The 16295-nt window shown below is 45.9% G+C and overlaps 1 protein-coding gene across 1 annotated transcript in view; it reads left to right on the top strand.

The window, feature by feature from the left end:
• Positions 1-1414: 1414 nt before the first annotated feature.
• LOC130483782 (breast cancer type 1 susceptibility protein homolog) overlaps positions 1415-16295 on the top strand; it is a 46216-nt gene continuing 31335 nt past the window's right edge. The window contains exons 1-9 of the mRNA XM_056856713.1: positions 1415-1506; positions 4204-4257; positions 5920-5997; positions 7392-7480; positions 9054-9199; positions 11850-11949; positions 12536-12584; positions 14879-15006; positions 16198-16294. Coding sequence (XP_056712691.1) covers positions 1415-1506; positions 4204-4257; positions 5920-5997; positions 7392-7480; positions 9054-9199; positions 11850-11949; positions 12536-12584; positions 14879-15006; positions 16198-16294 — 833 coding nt within the window. The remainder of the gene's footprint in view (positions 1507-4203; positions 4258-5919; positions 5998-7391; positions 7481-9053; positions 9200-11849; positions 11950-12535; positions 12585-14878; positions 15007-16197; position 16295) is intronic.

Raw genomic sequence — 16295 nt, forward strand, 5'->3', positions numbered from 1 at the left:
AGACATTTGTAGGCTTGTCTCCCTTCTACTCTAATTCCCAACCTAGGAGGCTGTAGTCAAATTAACAGCAAAACATGGCTGCTATCCAATGTTTAATCCTGCATGAATGTGGAACCTGGTTGGAGAAGACATGAGCTGACTTGCCCTAGCTACATCTGCTGGGTTGCTAAACTGGCCTATGATACCATCACTAGGTGTCCTATCCAGTAGGCTTCTATTTTGAGTGTGTGTACCTAATTTGGGCCCTGACCTGGATAGCACTGGCTAGCCCAATGTTGGAAGCTAAGCAAGGTTGGCCCTGGTTAGTATTTGAATGGGAGACCACCAAGGAAGTCCAGGGTCACAACACAGAAGCAGGCAATGGCAAAGCTCCTCTGAACATCTCATGCCTTGAGGTCACCATAAGTCTTATCTGTGACTTGATGGCACTTTCCATCAGCACCTAGTTTGGGCACCTGGGACTGGTCAAGGATTCTGTTGCTGACTTCTCATGCTGCCAAAGCTGGTGTGGGCATTGGGGTTGGAGATTCTCAGGCTGCAGATCGTCTACTCTGACTGGCAGTGGGTCTCAAGCAGGGGTCTTTCACATGATTTATCATCTGATTCTTTTTGTTTTTAAACTGGAGGCACTGGAGATCGAACCTGGTACCTTCTTCATGCAAAGCAAATGCTTTGCCACGTAGCCCATGCACTATTGTTGATCTTGAGGAACTTCAACATCTACACCTAGGCTTCCCTGTGTGAGGCAGTTCATACCCACCATGGAACTGTCCTCAAAAATGTGGCAGGTCATATGCTTGATTTGGTGTTCTGTTCTGAGGAGGGTGAGGATCACATGGACGGAGGAGCTTAAAATAACTACACTATCAGGGACTTACCACTTCCTGATGAAGTTTAGGATTTGGAGAGACGGACTGAAGTGATCTGCCCTTGGTGACTCATGGTAGTTTCCTGATGTCTGTAGGGGATTTTCTTACCTGTCATGGCTGGCAGTTGTGTTGAAGCCCTTGGAATCTTCTGGGATAAGGAGGTGATCTAGGTGATAGACTTCTAAATTCCCTTTCTTGCAAGTAAGATCTTATATGGCCCTGAGATTCCCTTGGGGTGGGAAAAGTGCCACAGTAAGGAAGTAATCAGTCCAGTTGGCAGAACTCAAATGTTTCCAAGTTTGTGGAACTGTTAAATAAGTGTTTTTAATTCCAGTAGTTCTTCATAAAGGTAAATTTTCTGAAGGTCAGCTAATTCTCTGCAAATGCATTTGGGAATACCGTAAGTTCCATTGACCTGAGTGGGACTTCCTTCCAAATGAACATGTATAGGATTGGGCTTCCCGTTTAGTAGAATCACATGGCTGGGAGTATGCTTTGGGTCAAGAAGGCCAGACTGATATAAAGGTTTTTGGTTTTTTTAAAGGATGGAAGAAGCCATGGATTCCTCTGGTCCAAGTGTTACTGAGATTCGTGGAATACTGCTGGCCATGCAGAAAAATTTGGAATGCCCAATATGGTATGAAATGGAAGAGCTGGGACTTGAAGTTCTTATTCAAAATCTATACAAACTAGAATACCATTCTGAGGTTGGCAGACCTCGAAAGTCAAAATTTGGGTGTTTAAGGAAGTGTTGGTAGACATGCATTGGGGTGCAGGCAACAACAAACACGTTTCTAAGGCCCACTTCCGCTATTAGAGGAACTGCATCCTGTTCAGATTTTGTTGCCAAACCAGAATTGTCCACCCACAGACCAGTCTGCATAGTTGGGTACCAAGCTGCAGTACCATGTTCCTGAAAATGAGGGTTTCAGAAAACTAAATTTCCATGATTATAGTTATCCCAGCTTGAAAAATGTTGTTTTTCTGTCTCGTTCTGTTAACTTACTTTCTTAGTGTACTTCCTTAATTTGTTCGTTAATCACTTCTTTGTTATGCTGAATTAACACGGAAGTAGAATTCTTCCTACTCTTCCAGTTTCATGACAGTCTAGTAAGAGGGAAGCTCTAATTATAGCATGTGCATGCATATCAAAGGCGATTCAGGACGTGCTGGCACCTTGGTAGTTCTCTGTCATGTATGAATATACCCCATCCTCCAGCTGCTTCTTACATATAACTTTACATTTGTGTAGTACTAAGCTCTTTGCCCCAAGCTGATCTCCTAGCTTCCTTTGTTGCATTAGAGGCCAACAGAGGTGCTAGTGGGGACAATTATACCACTCAGGAAGGCCAGCATGCCTAAATTAAATAGCTAAATTATTAAATAGCCATGAACTCATGAGATGGCCTTAGATCAGTCTGAGGCTCCTGTCTGTAGTAAGAGAATAATAATGTTGGTCTGCTTTACAGGATTGTCTGAAGGGTTACAAGATAATGTATGTGGAATACTTAGAGCACACAAAACCACTGTGCACTATTTTAATTAGTGACGACATTCAGTGAAATTAATCATTGCAGTGCTAGCTCTAGTGTAGTGGTTAAGAGTGGTGGGCTCTAATCTGGAGTACTGGGTTTGATTCCCTGCTCCTCCACATGAAGCCTACTGGGAGACCTTGGGCTAGTCACAGATCTCAGAACTTTCTCAGCCCCACCTATCTCACAAGGTGTCTGTTGTGGAGAGGGAAAGGGAAGGGTATAAAAACAAACTCTTCTTCTGACCAAATAATACACTCTTCTTCTCTTGGCTTCCCATAGATTGGGCTCAGTGGTAATGAACTCTTTTATGTTTCTTGTCTAAATTCCAAAGGAACAAGTTGTATATCTTTCCTACAATGAGATGTGTAAGCTAAACAGGTATGTAGAGTTTAAGAATGTAAGAAGAGCCCTGCTGGATTAGACCAGTAGTCCATCTAGTCCAGCATTCTGTCTCACACAGGTGCCAACTAGTTATACTGGAGGACCATGAACACAGGAAGCTGCCTTATACTGAATCAGATCCTTGGTCCATCAAAGTCAGTATTGTCTACTTAGACCGGCAGTGGCTCTCCAGGGTTTCAAGCAGAGGTCTTTCACATCACTTACTTGCCTTGTCCCTTTCACTGGAGATGCCGGGGATTGAACCTGAGACCTTCTGCATGCCAAGCAGATGCTCTACCACTGAGCCACATCTCCTCCCCGACAACAAGGCTTAGAGGCAGAGCCCTATATGGGTAATATGCCGGAATGCTGCCTCTTGGTCCTGGTATTAAGAGGTACCCTGCCTCCAAATGTGGAGGTTCCTTTTAGCCACCATGGCTAGTAGTGCCTATATTTAAATAAAAGAGAAGTCAAGTGTCACTTTAAAGACTGACAACATTTATTTCAGGATGACCTTTCCTGAGACAGAGCTCACTTCTTCAGATACAAGAATCTGTCTCACGAAAGCTCATTCTAGAATAAATGTTAGTTTTTAAGGTGCTACTGGACTTTTTGTTTTACTATAATAGAAGTTGGTTTCAGGTAGCCGGCTCAAGGTTGACTCAGCCTTCCATCCTTCCGAGGTCGGTAAAATGAGTACCCAGCTTGCTGGGGGTAAAGGCACTGGCAAACCACCCCATAAAAAAAGTCTGCCTAGGAAACGTCAGGATGTGACGTAACCCCATGGGTCAGGAATGACCCGGTGCTTGCACAGGGGACCTTTACCTTTATAATAGACCAACGTGGATGTACCACTAGAAACTGCCAAGAAGGCATTCAGTTACTGATCCCAGTGGCTTGGATCCAATGAACTACACAAAGAGCTTCACGTGCAGAATGTTTTTTTTTCCTGCCAATTTCCTCTTCACTGCTGCCTGTCCAGCCAGGGCTTGAGGTATTGATGAACTCCCAGGAATAGCATTGAAGCCAAAGTTCTAGGTATGCATCATAGACAGAGAAGCTGAAAGAGAGACTTCAGTCCAAACTCCTTTTAAAACAGAGGAGCTTAGAACACATTGGGAGTTTGGAAGCACCAGTTTATTTCAAGTCCTGAATGCAACTAGGTCCAAACTGTAGTGCTAGCAGAGCAGAGCAGAGGTCTTCCTTCCGTTCATTTGGGAACCTGCTGCTCTTGACTGAGACGAGTCTTTGCTCTTCAAGCAGGGTTTGTGATGAATCGCTGGCAGCGTTTCCAAGATCACTCTGCCCCAAATGCATTGCGCTGCACTTAATGCTGAACTGCACTAGGCTTGACTTGCATAGTTCAAGAATGCCATATCAAAAATGAATCGCTATGATGCTTTATTAATGTCTTCTAGCCTGGAGACAATGAAAGCACCGGTCTCAGCGCATTGTGCCCATGTCTTCTGCAGGTAAGTCTCTTCTCGGTGTTCTTGGGAATTGTATTACGTGAATAGCATTGAGCAGTAAATAGGGTTACCGACCTCCGGGTGGTGGCTGGAGACCTCCTGCTGGTACAACTGATCTCCAGCCTATAGAGATCAGTTCACTTGTAGAAAATGGCCGCTTTGGCAATTGGACTCTATGGCATTGAAGTCCCTCCCCTCTCCAGACCCCACCCTCCTCAGGCTCCACCCCCAAATCTCCAGGTATTTCCCAACCCAGAGCTGGCAACCCTAGCAGTAAATCACCCTCCCCAGTATGTAAACCCCAGTATGTAGAAGGTCCCTGTATCAACAATTCTTACCAGTTGAGGATCTTGCACAAAGAGAGAGGGAAACAATCCCTGAAGCCCTGGGGAGTCACAGCCAGCGTCAACAGCTCTGGGCTGGGTGTTCCATTGATGGGTAATATGCCGGAATGCAGTTTCTTATCCATAAGGAGGTGGAAACAGGGACTAGGCTCATGTTACAATCCTTAAGGAAAGGACTTGGGGGGAAAACAAAGTATAAGCAGATACATCTCTGGAGGTGGTGCAATATTATCATTGCACTAGTAAGGAGAGAGGGCTGGCATGAGGATGCTTTTCCTCCCTGAGAGCCAGGGAAGAAGAGCCCGTCCCTTGCTTTCGTATGCCAGTTGCTTTGTTTCAAGCTTGGTGGAAGATGGCACTGTGAATTGAGCTTCTTGGAGGTTTATTTATGTGATTTAAAATGTTTATTAGCTGCCTTTATATCTCACGGGAAAACCAAAATTTAAAATCACAGTTTAGGACTACTAATAAATGTGGTCCTAAATAAAACTGTCTTTAATGGTCTCCTAAAAATCGAAAGAGATGGGGCCAGGCTCATCTCCATGGGTAGGTTGTGCCATAATGATAGGGGTGCCTTGAAAAGAGACCCTCTCTCGTATAATGACCAAACAAGCTTCTTTGATTGATGAGACACAGGAGAGCTTCTCCCTGTGATCTTAATTCCTGGGCAGGAATGTATGGGAGAAGATGGTCCTTCAGATACCCCGGTCTCAAGCAATGTAGGGTTTTAAATGTCCAAATAAACAGCCACAGGGAAGAGCAGAGAAACCCCCAGTACCACCTTCTGGGACCATCCTGCCAAATAGGACTCAAACCACCATAAGGTGGTTCCCCCAGTCCCAGTGCTGAGAGGCGGCTCAGTAGAATACTCTGGTTGATAGTATCGAAGGCCGATGAGAGATCCAGAAGAACGAGCAGGGTCACATTCCTCCTCTCTAATTCTCAGTAGAGGTCGCCAACCAAGGTGATCAAACCAGTCCCTGTTCCAAGCCCCAGAAAACCAGTCTGTTCCAAGAGCCCCTGGAGCTGAGAAGTGACAACCCGTCTCAAACACCTTGTCCAGGAATAGAAGATTGGAGACTGGCTGGAGGGCTTAATGAGGGTCTAATCACTGGCTGCTTGAGCACCGGGGGCACCACTCCCCTGACCCACTCAGCTGCTCCCCCCACCCCCGGCAGCTTTTATCAGCCAGGAAATGCAAGGGTTGAGAACACGAATGGGCACAGATGAGAGATGATGCCAGCCATGGATTTGGTGTGGCAAACAGCCCATCTTTCCAACAACTTGAGAGCAAATCTTATTGTTTCTCTTTCTTTCTTAGGTTTTGCATTTTGAAGCTTCTTGAACAAAAAAAAGGTATAGCTAAGTGTCCTCTCTGCAATGGCAACATCTCCAAAAGGTAAATCTGTTATTTGATTATTTAAAATATTTATATCCTACTTTCTCCTTAATGATATGCTCACGGCGGTTTAGGTATATCTAGATGAAAACAGCACAATTGAAAATGTAGAGAAACAAGCAACATCATGGCTGGGCAAATAAATAATTGAACAGATAACACAATGAAAAGCGGCATCAGATACAACAGGGGTAAAAATCTAAAACAGCCCTCATACTCGCTGAGCAGCCTCCTAAATCAGCCTGCAGTTAAAATGAGGGTATCAAGACAGGAGAACCATTTTGAAACCTTTGTTACCTCCTTTGTCTCCCTTAGAGGCAGCGTTCAGTAACTTTCTACTCATACACAGACCAGTTTCTCTCTCATAACACCAGGTACAGATATCACCATCAACAGGCCAAGCTGGCCAAGGTCACTCACTCACACCATCCTTACCTGGACTATTGGAAACATCTGTGTGAGATGGGAAGAGTGAGATTGCTCCTTTCCCCTAAGAACCCTATTCCAGTTCAATCTGGACTGAAGCACCTTGAGAGCTCTCTCGGGAACTCTCATGATTGGGAGTTGAGGGTCACCTGTTCCCAGCCCATTTTTCCATAAGTTTGAGTAGGCAACAATGACGTCATCCCTTCTTTGAACCAGCTTGTTAACATGTCACTCTTGTCACTGAATAATGCTTAGCTGAATAAGACCTATAGCTTTAAGAGCCAGCTTTCCATCAATTAATATCTTAGTATGTAGCTAGCTATACATTCTTAGTTTTATCGTTGCATTTGCCTCTGACTATGTAACTTGCATTTTAATATCTTTTTTTTTTTACTATTTTCTTTCAGTAATAGCTTTTTAAGCTGTTGTGATGAGTTCACTGGTCAGACCCAGAATCGCTCAGTCACGAGACCAGTAAGAAAACAGGGCCTCTGTTTTCACAGAGGGACGCATCTGATAGAATTTCACAGAGCCAAAAAATACCCAGAATGATCAGGAAGGCTCTGGCGTTGTCTGGTGAAGGGGGCTTATGAAGAGCAGGGCAGGGAGGGGCCGATAAAGGGGCCTGATCAGTTCTGATACCCTGACCCGTCTTATTGCTGCACCTGTGGGAAATGGGAATCCAACAGTGTGTGGCCATCCGAACGGTATGAACGTTGCGTGTTGTTTTGACACTGAAACTGCCTTAACTGGGTAGGAAACTCCCAAGAAACTCCGCCTATTACTTCTTGGATTATTCTAAAATGAGTAATTCTTTGATTAGACCAATAAAAGGCTTAAGGATTGCTTCTTGAAGACCATACTTGTCTTCATTCCGTTCCCCCAGCTCCGCCTCTTTGGGAACTTTTAAGGAAATTATCCAAGCAATAGGCACATTGCCTGCTGATTTGTTTTTGTTTTTGTTCCAGCACTCTACAGGAAGATGTCAGATTCAAGCTTGTAATCAAAGGGGTCTTGGAAGCCATTGGTGCTTTGGAATGCGATACAGGAGTCAGTTGTAAGCATCACGTCTCATTGTGAACTCTGTCACTCCTCTCCCACACACCAAGGCTTGCTTCGGACGGGTGAAGGCAATTCTGGCTGAGTTGTTAAATTCCATTCTCATGGTGCAGAGTTCCACAGTTGTTCCCTGCTTTCCCAACTCAGTCCAAGATGTTGGTTTCCAGGCGTAGGCCCGACCGGTCTGCCTTTGTCCTTGCATCTTGTCCCAAGCAGCTGTCTGAAGTGCAGCTTCCAGGTGTTGGGTTCAAAGGACAAGGGTGTATAGAAAAGAATGGGTGTCACACTGTTCCAGAAACCTCTTCTGCTTGAGGCTGAACTGCCTGGGTATCTTCCAGAAACAGTGTATGCCATTCTTGCTATAGCAAGCGTTTGTTAACTAGAGATGAGTAAAACAGTTTTCAGTATTTTGGAAATACGACTCTTGGTATGTGTGTGGCTATATAGCTGTAAGTGAAGCTTTAGCAGTTGTGGGCAGGTGTTCTTTGCTGCTCCTGGAGATGCTTCTTCAGACTTTTAGGGGGAAGGGGCAAAATATCAGCCTGGCATTCTGTCTCATGATTTGTTTTATGGTACTATATTCGCCTCTTCTTGCCTAGTGTATAAAACTGTCTCCCTTTCCATCGTTTCTAATAACCAGAATTCCACCTTTAAGCTTTCAAGGTGGTCTGAAAGTACCTTTAACCATTTGGGAGACAGACCTCTTTCCTTGCCAATATCTACATGGAGCTCCTCTTTTCAACCTGCTCTGTTCATCAAATTGTCTCAGATTATGTGTATGCCAAATTTCAGCTTCCTAGCTAGTACAGGAGTGCCAAAGCCATTTGGGTTACATGTTGAGTTCCCCTTTTAGAGGAAAAATGTACAAATGTCCTGTTTTCAGGTCGTCTTGTGTTGATTAGAAGAAGAGTTGGTTTTTATATGCCGACTTTCTCTACCACTTAAGGAAGAATCAAACTGGCTTACAATCACCTTCCCTTCCCTACAACAGACACCCTGTGAGGTGGGTGGGGCTGAGAGACCTCTAAGATCTGTGACTAGCCCAAGGTCACCCAGCTGGCTTCATGTGTAGGAGTGGGGAATCTAACCCGGTTCTCCAGATTAGAGTCTACTACTACACCATGCTGACAGTCTAAGAACATAATAAAGGCCATGCTGGATCAGACCAAGGCCCATCAAGTCCAGCAGTCTGTTCACATAGTGGCCAACCAGGTGCCTCTAGGAAGCCCACAAGCAAGACGACTGCAGCAGCAGCCTCCTGCTTGTGTTCCACAGCACCTAATAAAATAGACAGTGTGGCAGTTTGGTGAGGGTGCTCGAGCCTTATGTCTGCTTGTCTACACGGGGAGTTGTGTCACAATCAGTTCAGCTGGCAATCCTCTTTGCAGTGGTCTTCTCAGCCTCCCTGGGTGTGTTGACCTTTAGACACTACAGGCCTTTTGCTTGCCCAAAGCTGAGCTTCTCTGTTAAAGTCTGTTTGGCTTCAAGCTGTTAGAAATGCTTCCCACTGTAATGCATAAAATCTTTGACCAGTGCCCCTGTCAGGATGTTTTGTGCTTCACTGTTTTTAGTTGTAGGTGATCAGTGTCCTCATAAGAAAGCTGTGGAAACTACTTCCGCTGCAGTCTTGCAAGAAGAACCGACCATCGTTGAAAGTAAAGGCTACAGGGGCAGACGGAATGGAGTGAAAAAAGCAGAAAAGAGAAACAGCACCTTGGTAACAACTCCCCCCTTCTTTCTATTATGTTGTCTGCCTTTTTTAATAGGATCACTGATTTTAAATGTTTAAATCAGTTCTTTAGTTGGATTCCTTGGCAGTCGGCGAGTGCAGTTGCATACTCTTTTCTTTTAGAGTACTTCTTTTTTTTTCTTTTTGAGAAAAGTTGTTTATTGCTTTGGAATATCAAAGCTATAATGCTTCATAATTGTAATTAAAATTGCCACTGTGAAGGATATTCCCCCCCACACTAAAGCGCAGCAGGGAGGCTTACATGAATAAATGTTTAAAAGGCATGCCGCGGAATAAAGCACTTGCCCATTAAAATAAAAATGTCATTGGCCATTGCTGTGACTTTCAAGAAAATGGGGAAATAAGACCCTTTTTTTCCTCGGTCACCATGATTTCTTCCTATTCTCCCCTGTGGCTGCTGACTTACCTTGAAGGGAAGTTTTCTTTCTGAAGAGTGATGGAACCTGCTAGCCTTGGGCCAGTAGCAGCAGTTTCCCAGCTTGAGCATTGGGGAACACAGAGCCAATGTGCAGAGCCAAGGGCAGATCATGAGAGGGATGGAAGGAAGGTTTGCATCAGTGCTTGGCTGTAGTGGCCCTTTCTTGCATGCCCAGGGTAGTGCTGATTGTCAGGAAGCAATTTTCCTCCAGGTCAGATTGGCCAGGGATCCTGGAGGGTTTTTTGTGATCTTCTGGGTGTGGAGTAGGGGTCACTGGGGGTGTGTGGTGGGGAGGTAATTGTGAATTTCCTGCATTGTGCAGGGGGTTAGGCTAGATGACCCTGGTGGTCCCTTCCAATTCTACAAGACGGAATGTAAGGAAAGCAGAATTAAACCAGTGTAACAGGTCCTGCTAGAGAAGTCTGCTGCTGCTGCTCACGCTGGAATATCCCACAGGCAGGAGAGCTGGTACAGAAACTTCAGGAGGCCGGGCTCATATTCTGACCTTTTATGCAAGGCTCTTTCCCTCATCGTCACCCCTCCGTCAAGTTCGGGTCTTTGTTTTGATTATGCATGCCGTTTCCAACCGTCTGAGGTTGCCTCGCTCTCCCCCTGCCTTTCCCCGCATTTTGCCTGCGTTTTCAGGGACCAGTTTGATCTCAAATTTGGAAACACGGGGAGAGCAAGGCGACCTCAGATGGATGGAAATGGCATGCTTAATCAAAACAAAGACCCAAAGTCATCGGAGGGGTGACCACGAGCGAAACAGCCATGCATAAAAGGTGTCTGTGAGGCCCAAGGCAGGAAAAAAGCAGAGCTGTGAAAGGTGGAGGGTGAGGACTGTTCCACTTCCTATGGAGAAATCACAGAGTATTGCTCATTCTCTCTCTGGTTCCTTGGATGCCCAGCTCCTAACAGAGAGGAAGGAAAAATGTTTGACACTATCTGCTATAGCCAGAGATAACATGCTTTCTTGCACTGCCACCCCCCCCCAAATGAGTCCATCTCATTTGATTAGAATGTGCCTCATGTTAAGATACCTCCCATCGATCTGTATATCTTTACAGAACTGTAAGATCATCTTTCTATTCCCCCCTACCAGACTCCTGGACCCATCTTGGCCACTGGTTCTCAAACTTCTTGAAGTGGGATCCACTTGCAGAGTAGCTTCTTACTGCTTCCCCCTCACCAGCAAAATACCCAGGAGTCAGCTAACACGCAACACATTTACATGTATAAATGGGCAGTTTCACTGAGCAACATTCCACACATTGTACAGAGGCTCACCCCAACTGGCCACTGAGGCTCCCAAAGCCTCCTCCTCCCAGCTCGCCCTGTTCTTCCTCCTCCCTCCTGGTCTCACAGCCCATCTGTGGAAGAGCCGCGATCCACCTTGCGGTCCTGACCCACAATCTGAGAAGCACCAATTAAGGCAGCTGCTTTGGCGACTTCTCACACAGCCTGGGCATGATAATTACCCTGGGGCTGGATTGTGTGAAGTGTTTCTTTTTATGGACTGGGGGAATACCCTTTTCCATGTGTCCAAAGAGACCCCCCCACTAAAGATACAAACGATGCTCTCTCACTGGGATACAGGAGATATTGCAGCCTTAATTAGATGAAGTGGAGCATATGCAAGTCTCTCAAAATTATATGTCTGTGAAACAGCTACATCTGGAGGAAGGGGCCCTCCAATGACCCTCTGGTGAGGTTTTATTCCCTTCAGCCACTCAGTTCAGCTTTATATTGACTACATAATACATCACCTGAAATGAAACTCCAGTTTCCTTAATATATGGCCTACCATGTTTTTCTTCTGCTTTCTGCCTTACACAGGAACTTTTGTTCTGTATCTGATTAACTGCTAGCATTTATATTTTCAAATGGAGAGTGACCTTGCTTTAACTTCTCTGTCCTAATAGCTTATTCTGCAACTTGTACACAATATTAATCAAACTATGCTTGTAGCACCGTCTGTACTTCATTTTAAGAGTGCTACAAGCTATAGGCTTGGGGCCTAAAACACCATACCCTGGTCACCCCCACCCCATTTTCATACAGTTTAATGACATTCTAATGGGTCATAATAAAAGATTATCCAACTGCTGGAAAGAACTAGATTTATACATGTAAGATTGCCAAGGGAGGGCTGTTTTTGGATACACTGCCTTCCCCCCCGCTGTTCTGTGTTTCCCTTAGCAGTGCAAAAGCTCCCATTTGCCACTTCCCAACAGAACTGTCACAAGGTCCTCCCTGAGAAAGAAAAGCCACTCCAATAAAACTGTCTGCTTTGAAGTAGGTAAGTATCTTGGTGGGCAGATTGTGCAACTCTGAAAAGCAAAATAATCAGACCATTCAGGGTAGGTGCCAGGTTTTGGGTCCCTGTAGGTTGGTGGTTCTCAAATGCTGCAACCCCCCCTTCTTCTTATGTGCCACCGTCTGTGGTGGAGCTCCTCTTTCTCCTTAAAGACCAAAAGCAGGCAGTAGTGATGGATGGATGATCCTTTTAAGCGCCCACTTTCAATTGCTCTTACTTACGGTGGTGGTAAGGACTAAGGATGTAAAATTTCCAGAAGGTAGAAAGTTTTTAAAGTAAACAAAATAAAGTATATTGTTTGGTCAGAAGAAGAGGAAGAAAAATAGTTGGTTTTTATACTCCGCTTTTCTCTACCTTTAAGGAGTCTCAAAGTGGCTTACAATTGCCTTCCTTTCCCCTCCCCACAACAGGGACCTTGTGAGGTAGGTGGGGCTTAGAGAGTTCTGAGAGAAGATTTTGAAAACAGAGCTTGTTTATGGTCTGGATGGACCCGTAGCTACTAATGCAGATTGTGGCTTCTGAATCTCCTTTTCTGAAAGGTTCTAATTGTAAACATTATTTGCTTCAGAGTCAGACTCCTCTGGAGACCTCTTTCAGAAGACATGCCCGGTCAGGCGGTAAGTAATGCTGTCTGTCCCTGTAGCCAGCAACTTCTTGGCTAGCAACATTTCTTTTCTCCCCTGCTGGGGTCCCAGAGGAAGACAAGGCACATCGTCAAGCTCTGGAAAAGGTCCTGTAGAACTCAGCATTGCCAGTGGCCCTTTGGAACAGCGAAACACAACTGTGCAGTGTAGGTGAAGGGGGGGAATCTCATGCCTAGTGAGCAAAGCAGCGTCCCCTTAGCAGCCTGTGAATGCTGAAGCAGTGGAGCTCCTCCGTATTCAGGGCTTGTGTTTTCTGTGTGACGCTGCCTGATGTGTGCAGTGCCCTTCCACCTCCCCTGAGGTTTTTAAGGTAATAGGGGGGTGGAAGGGGAGTTAAAAGACATGGGAAGGGGTTGCATGGTGGCAAGTGGCATTCCTCAGAAAGCTTGATTCAGCTCAAGGGGACTTCTCCTTTAGTCTGGAGCACAGTCCTTGAACCTGTGAAGTGGAATATTAATGAATGGGATGCCTTGTACGTGTTTTCATATCTTAGTCGCTCAGGGCAGGTAATATGTTAATGACAAATGAGAGACCTGCAAGGGCTTGCAGGGACATTGTTCTCCTGTATCCTCCTCCCTCACTGTTTCTTCCTTTCCTCTCCTAGTAGTTCCCACAGCCTCTCCCCTTTTCCTGCTTTTTTCCTTCTTTTCCATCCACCAGTCCACCTGCCATTGTATAACCTGTCTTCAGCTTTCCCTCCTTGCATCCAACTTGCAGCCTCCCCTAGGAAAAGTTTGGGCAAGTGTCAAAAGCTGAGGGGTGGCTGCCGGGCCTGGCAAGGGCTAACCCATAGGAGAGGGGCCAAGTGCAAAGAGGCAGCTTGTCTGTTCCCCCCGCAGAGAGCTCTCTGCAGCTGCTCTGAGATGGAGGGCAAGGGGGGCAGGACTTGGAGGGAACGGCAGTGTTAATTTTACGCTTGCGTGGTGCTCCACAACCATAAATTCTATCTGCAGCCATGGTGTGTAGAGTGAGACAGGGGTAGCTGTTTAAAAGCTTACCTTAAAACAGTGCCACATGTTGGACTCTTCTTCCCATAACTGGAAACACCTTCTGCTGTTTTAATGAAATGCCTTATTTCAATGTGCTTTGTAGAATTAGAGCTGGGAGTCCAAATGTCACCTTCCTAAAACCAGGACCACCACCTCTGTAGGAGCGTTTCCAGTGCAAATGGCTCAGATGACTCAAATGAGGGCCCCGAGCCACCTTTTGATTGTAAAACCTTAGGCGGATCATGAGAGGGAGGGCATCTTGGCCATCTTCTGGGCATGTAGGGGTCACTGGGGGTGTGGGGGGGGGAGGTAGTTGTGAATTTCCTGCATTGTGCAGGGAGTTGGACTAAATGACTGTGGTGGTCCTTTCCAACTCTGTGATTCTATGAAAACAAACATGGCCCTCCCAAAGCACCAAGGGGACAGGACTTCATTTAACTTAACCAAGCACATTCATCCACTGATATAATCTCCAGGATGTAAACTGAACATCACAATTACCTGACCCTGGTTGTGATAATTACTGAATACATGGAGGAAATACATATTTAGTTGGAGTTGAGGCGAGAACCCAACATCCCAGGTGGGGGATTAAAAACCCAAACCTTGCCACCACTGTGGCAACAGGGAGGAGATTGGGGGTGGGGGGAGTTTGATTCTCAGGGCAGGGTTCATGGCATTCAGGTAAATAAAGGGGTAGATAAATGGCCCCAGGAAATGCAGAAAAGGCAGGGGTATGGTAGGAAGAGAGCTCTGTGGTTGAATTTAAAACCAACCCAGATCCAGCATGGTTTAAGGTAGGAGTAAATCACTGCTGTTTCTGAAAAATGGGGTGAAGTCCTACAACAGTGTGTTCTCATGCACCGAGAATACCAGCTGGATCTGAATTCATAAGTTCCCATTTTAACATGCTCAGAGTCCCTTGGTTCAATTAACTGAAGGCTGGCAAACATTACTAATAACCGAGGAACAGCTCCAAGCAGACCAAAAACCGCACTTAAAGAAAAATGCAAGTATCCCAAGTCAACTGGCAGAACCAGTTGCTAGCTAGGGTGCGAGACAGTTGTTTTCTTGTCTCCCCATCAGCCCCACTCAACAGATGCAAAATGGAAACACTACAGCAACGTTCCTGTATTTTATGGGTTGGCACTACCTGTCTGAGTCGGGTTCAGGTGGCTAGTTTTGACACCTGTAAGCCCTCATGCCTCGTGATTGGCTGTCAAAAAGCAAACTACCTTCTTGCTCACCCAGGTATTCTTGCCCCATTCTTCTCCGTAGTGTGGGTCTGAGAAGCAGTTCTCGGTCTCTAGATGGCGAAAGGTGTGCTCAGAAGCGAAGCCGAAGCCCATGTCATGTGGCATTTCAGGAGCTGAATGGCGAAGACGTGGTTCTGTCGGGCACACCAGGTAGGAGGGTTTCTTTTATACACGGGCGGAACTCTTAAAAGAAGAGCCCACCGGCCCTGGCAAAAACCTGGCCCCCGTCCTCACTCTTCTTATGTTTAAGACAGACAGAATCTAAGCTCACTTTTCAAAAAATCTGCCGGAGAGGCCATATTTTGCTATTTGAGATTGGAATTCTAAAGCACTTAGTACACCTGGGAAAGTGTTTTAATTTATGTCTCATTAAGAAACCCTTGCTTTGTTAGAACACCTGTTGGTGTGGTAGAGAAATGACTGAGGGTTCAAGTTAAAACAGGGAATTTATTTATTTACTTCATTTATACCCTGCCTTTCTCCCCAGTGGGGACTCCACACAGCTCCCATCGTTCCCCCTGCTCCTCCATTTCGTCCTCACAATAACCCTTTGAGATAGGTTAGACTGAGTGCGTGTGACTGGGCCAAGGTCACCCAGCAAGCTTCCTTGGCATCGTGGGGATTCAAACTCAGTTCTCCCAGATCCTAGTCCAGCACTCTAACCTAGTCCAGCACAGCTAACCACAAGGCGCTGCTGGTTACTGTGAACATAATTCAATTCAATTCCTTTATTGGCATACAATACAATAAATGATCCATACAAATGATGAATAGCTATAGGAAAATAAGGAATGTTGGACACCATCAATAATTAACCTTATCTAGTCTGTTTTTGATAACTGAAAAAGTAGCTGTTTTTTTAAGTTGAGTAATTTCGGTTGACTGTGAACATAATAGCAGGCCCTGTTGGACATGACCAGGCTAACCCAGACCTCCTGTTTCATGCAGTGGCCAACCACTTTCCCTGGAGGACCAACCAAGAGGCCAGAGCTGCCAAGGTCTTCCCCTGATGTTCCCTCTAGTGCTGGGTTTCAGAGGTTGACTGATTGTGAAAGTTCCCTTTAGCCACCACGGCTGGTAGCCACTGATGGACAGTGAATCCTACAGCACATGCGTTGTGGAGCTTTATGCCCCTGGGTGTGCTTCCAGGGAGTCCCAGCCCTGTCCCCTAACTTTAGCTCATCTGTCAGAGCTTCTCTTCTGGGCACCTGGAAGTAGGGTTAGGGCATGACTGTTCTGAATGGAATCGCTGGGGAAAGACGTTGCTGGACTAGGGCAAGTTGAGCTGGGCTGGCACCACGTAGCCCTGGCTGTCTCATTGTTGAGCTCTCTTCTTTCCAGATGCACGTGGTTTGTCTGAGGCAGGACCGGGTTGCACAGAAGGCATCGGAGCCAGGAGCAGGGACTCTGTAAAAGAAAATGCGGTGGTGGAGGAGAGG

The sequence above is a fragment of the Euleptes europaea genome, chromosome 1 (genome assembly GCF_029931775.1).
Source record: "Euleptes europaea isolate rEulEur1 chromosome 1, rEulEur1.hap1, whole genome shotgun sequence".
Lineage (NCBI taxonomy): Eukaryota > Metazoa > Chordata > Lepidosauria > Squamata > Sphaerodactylidae > Euleptes > Euleptes europaea.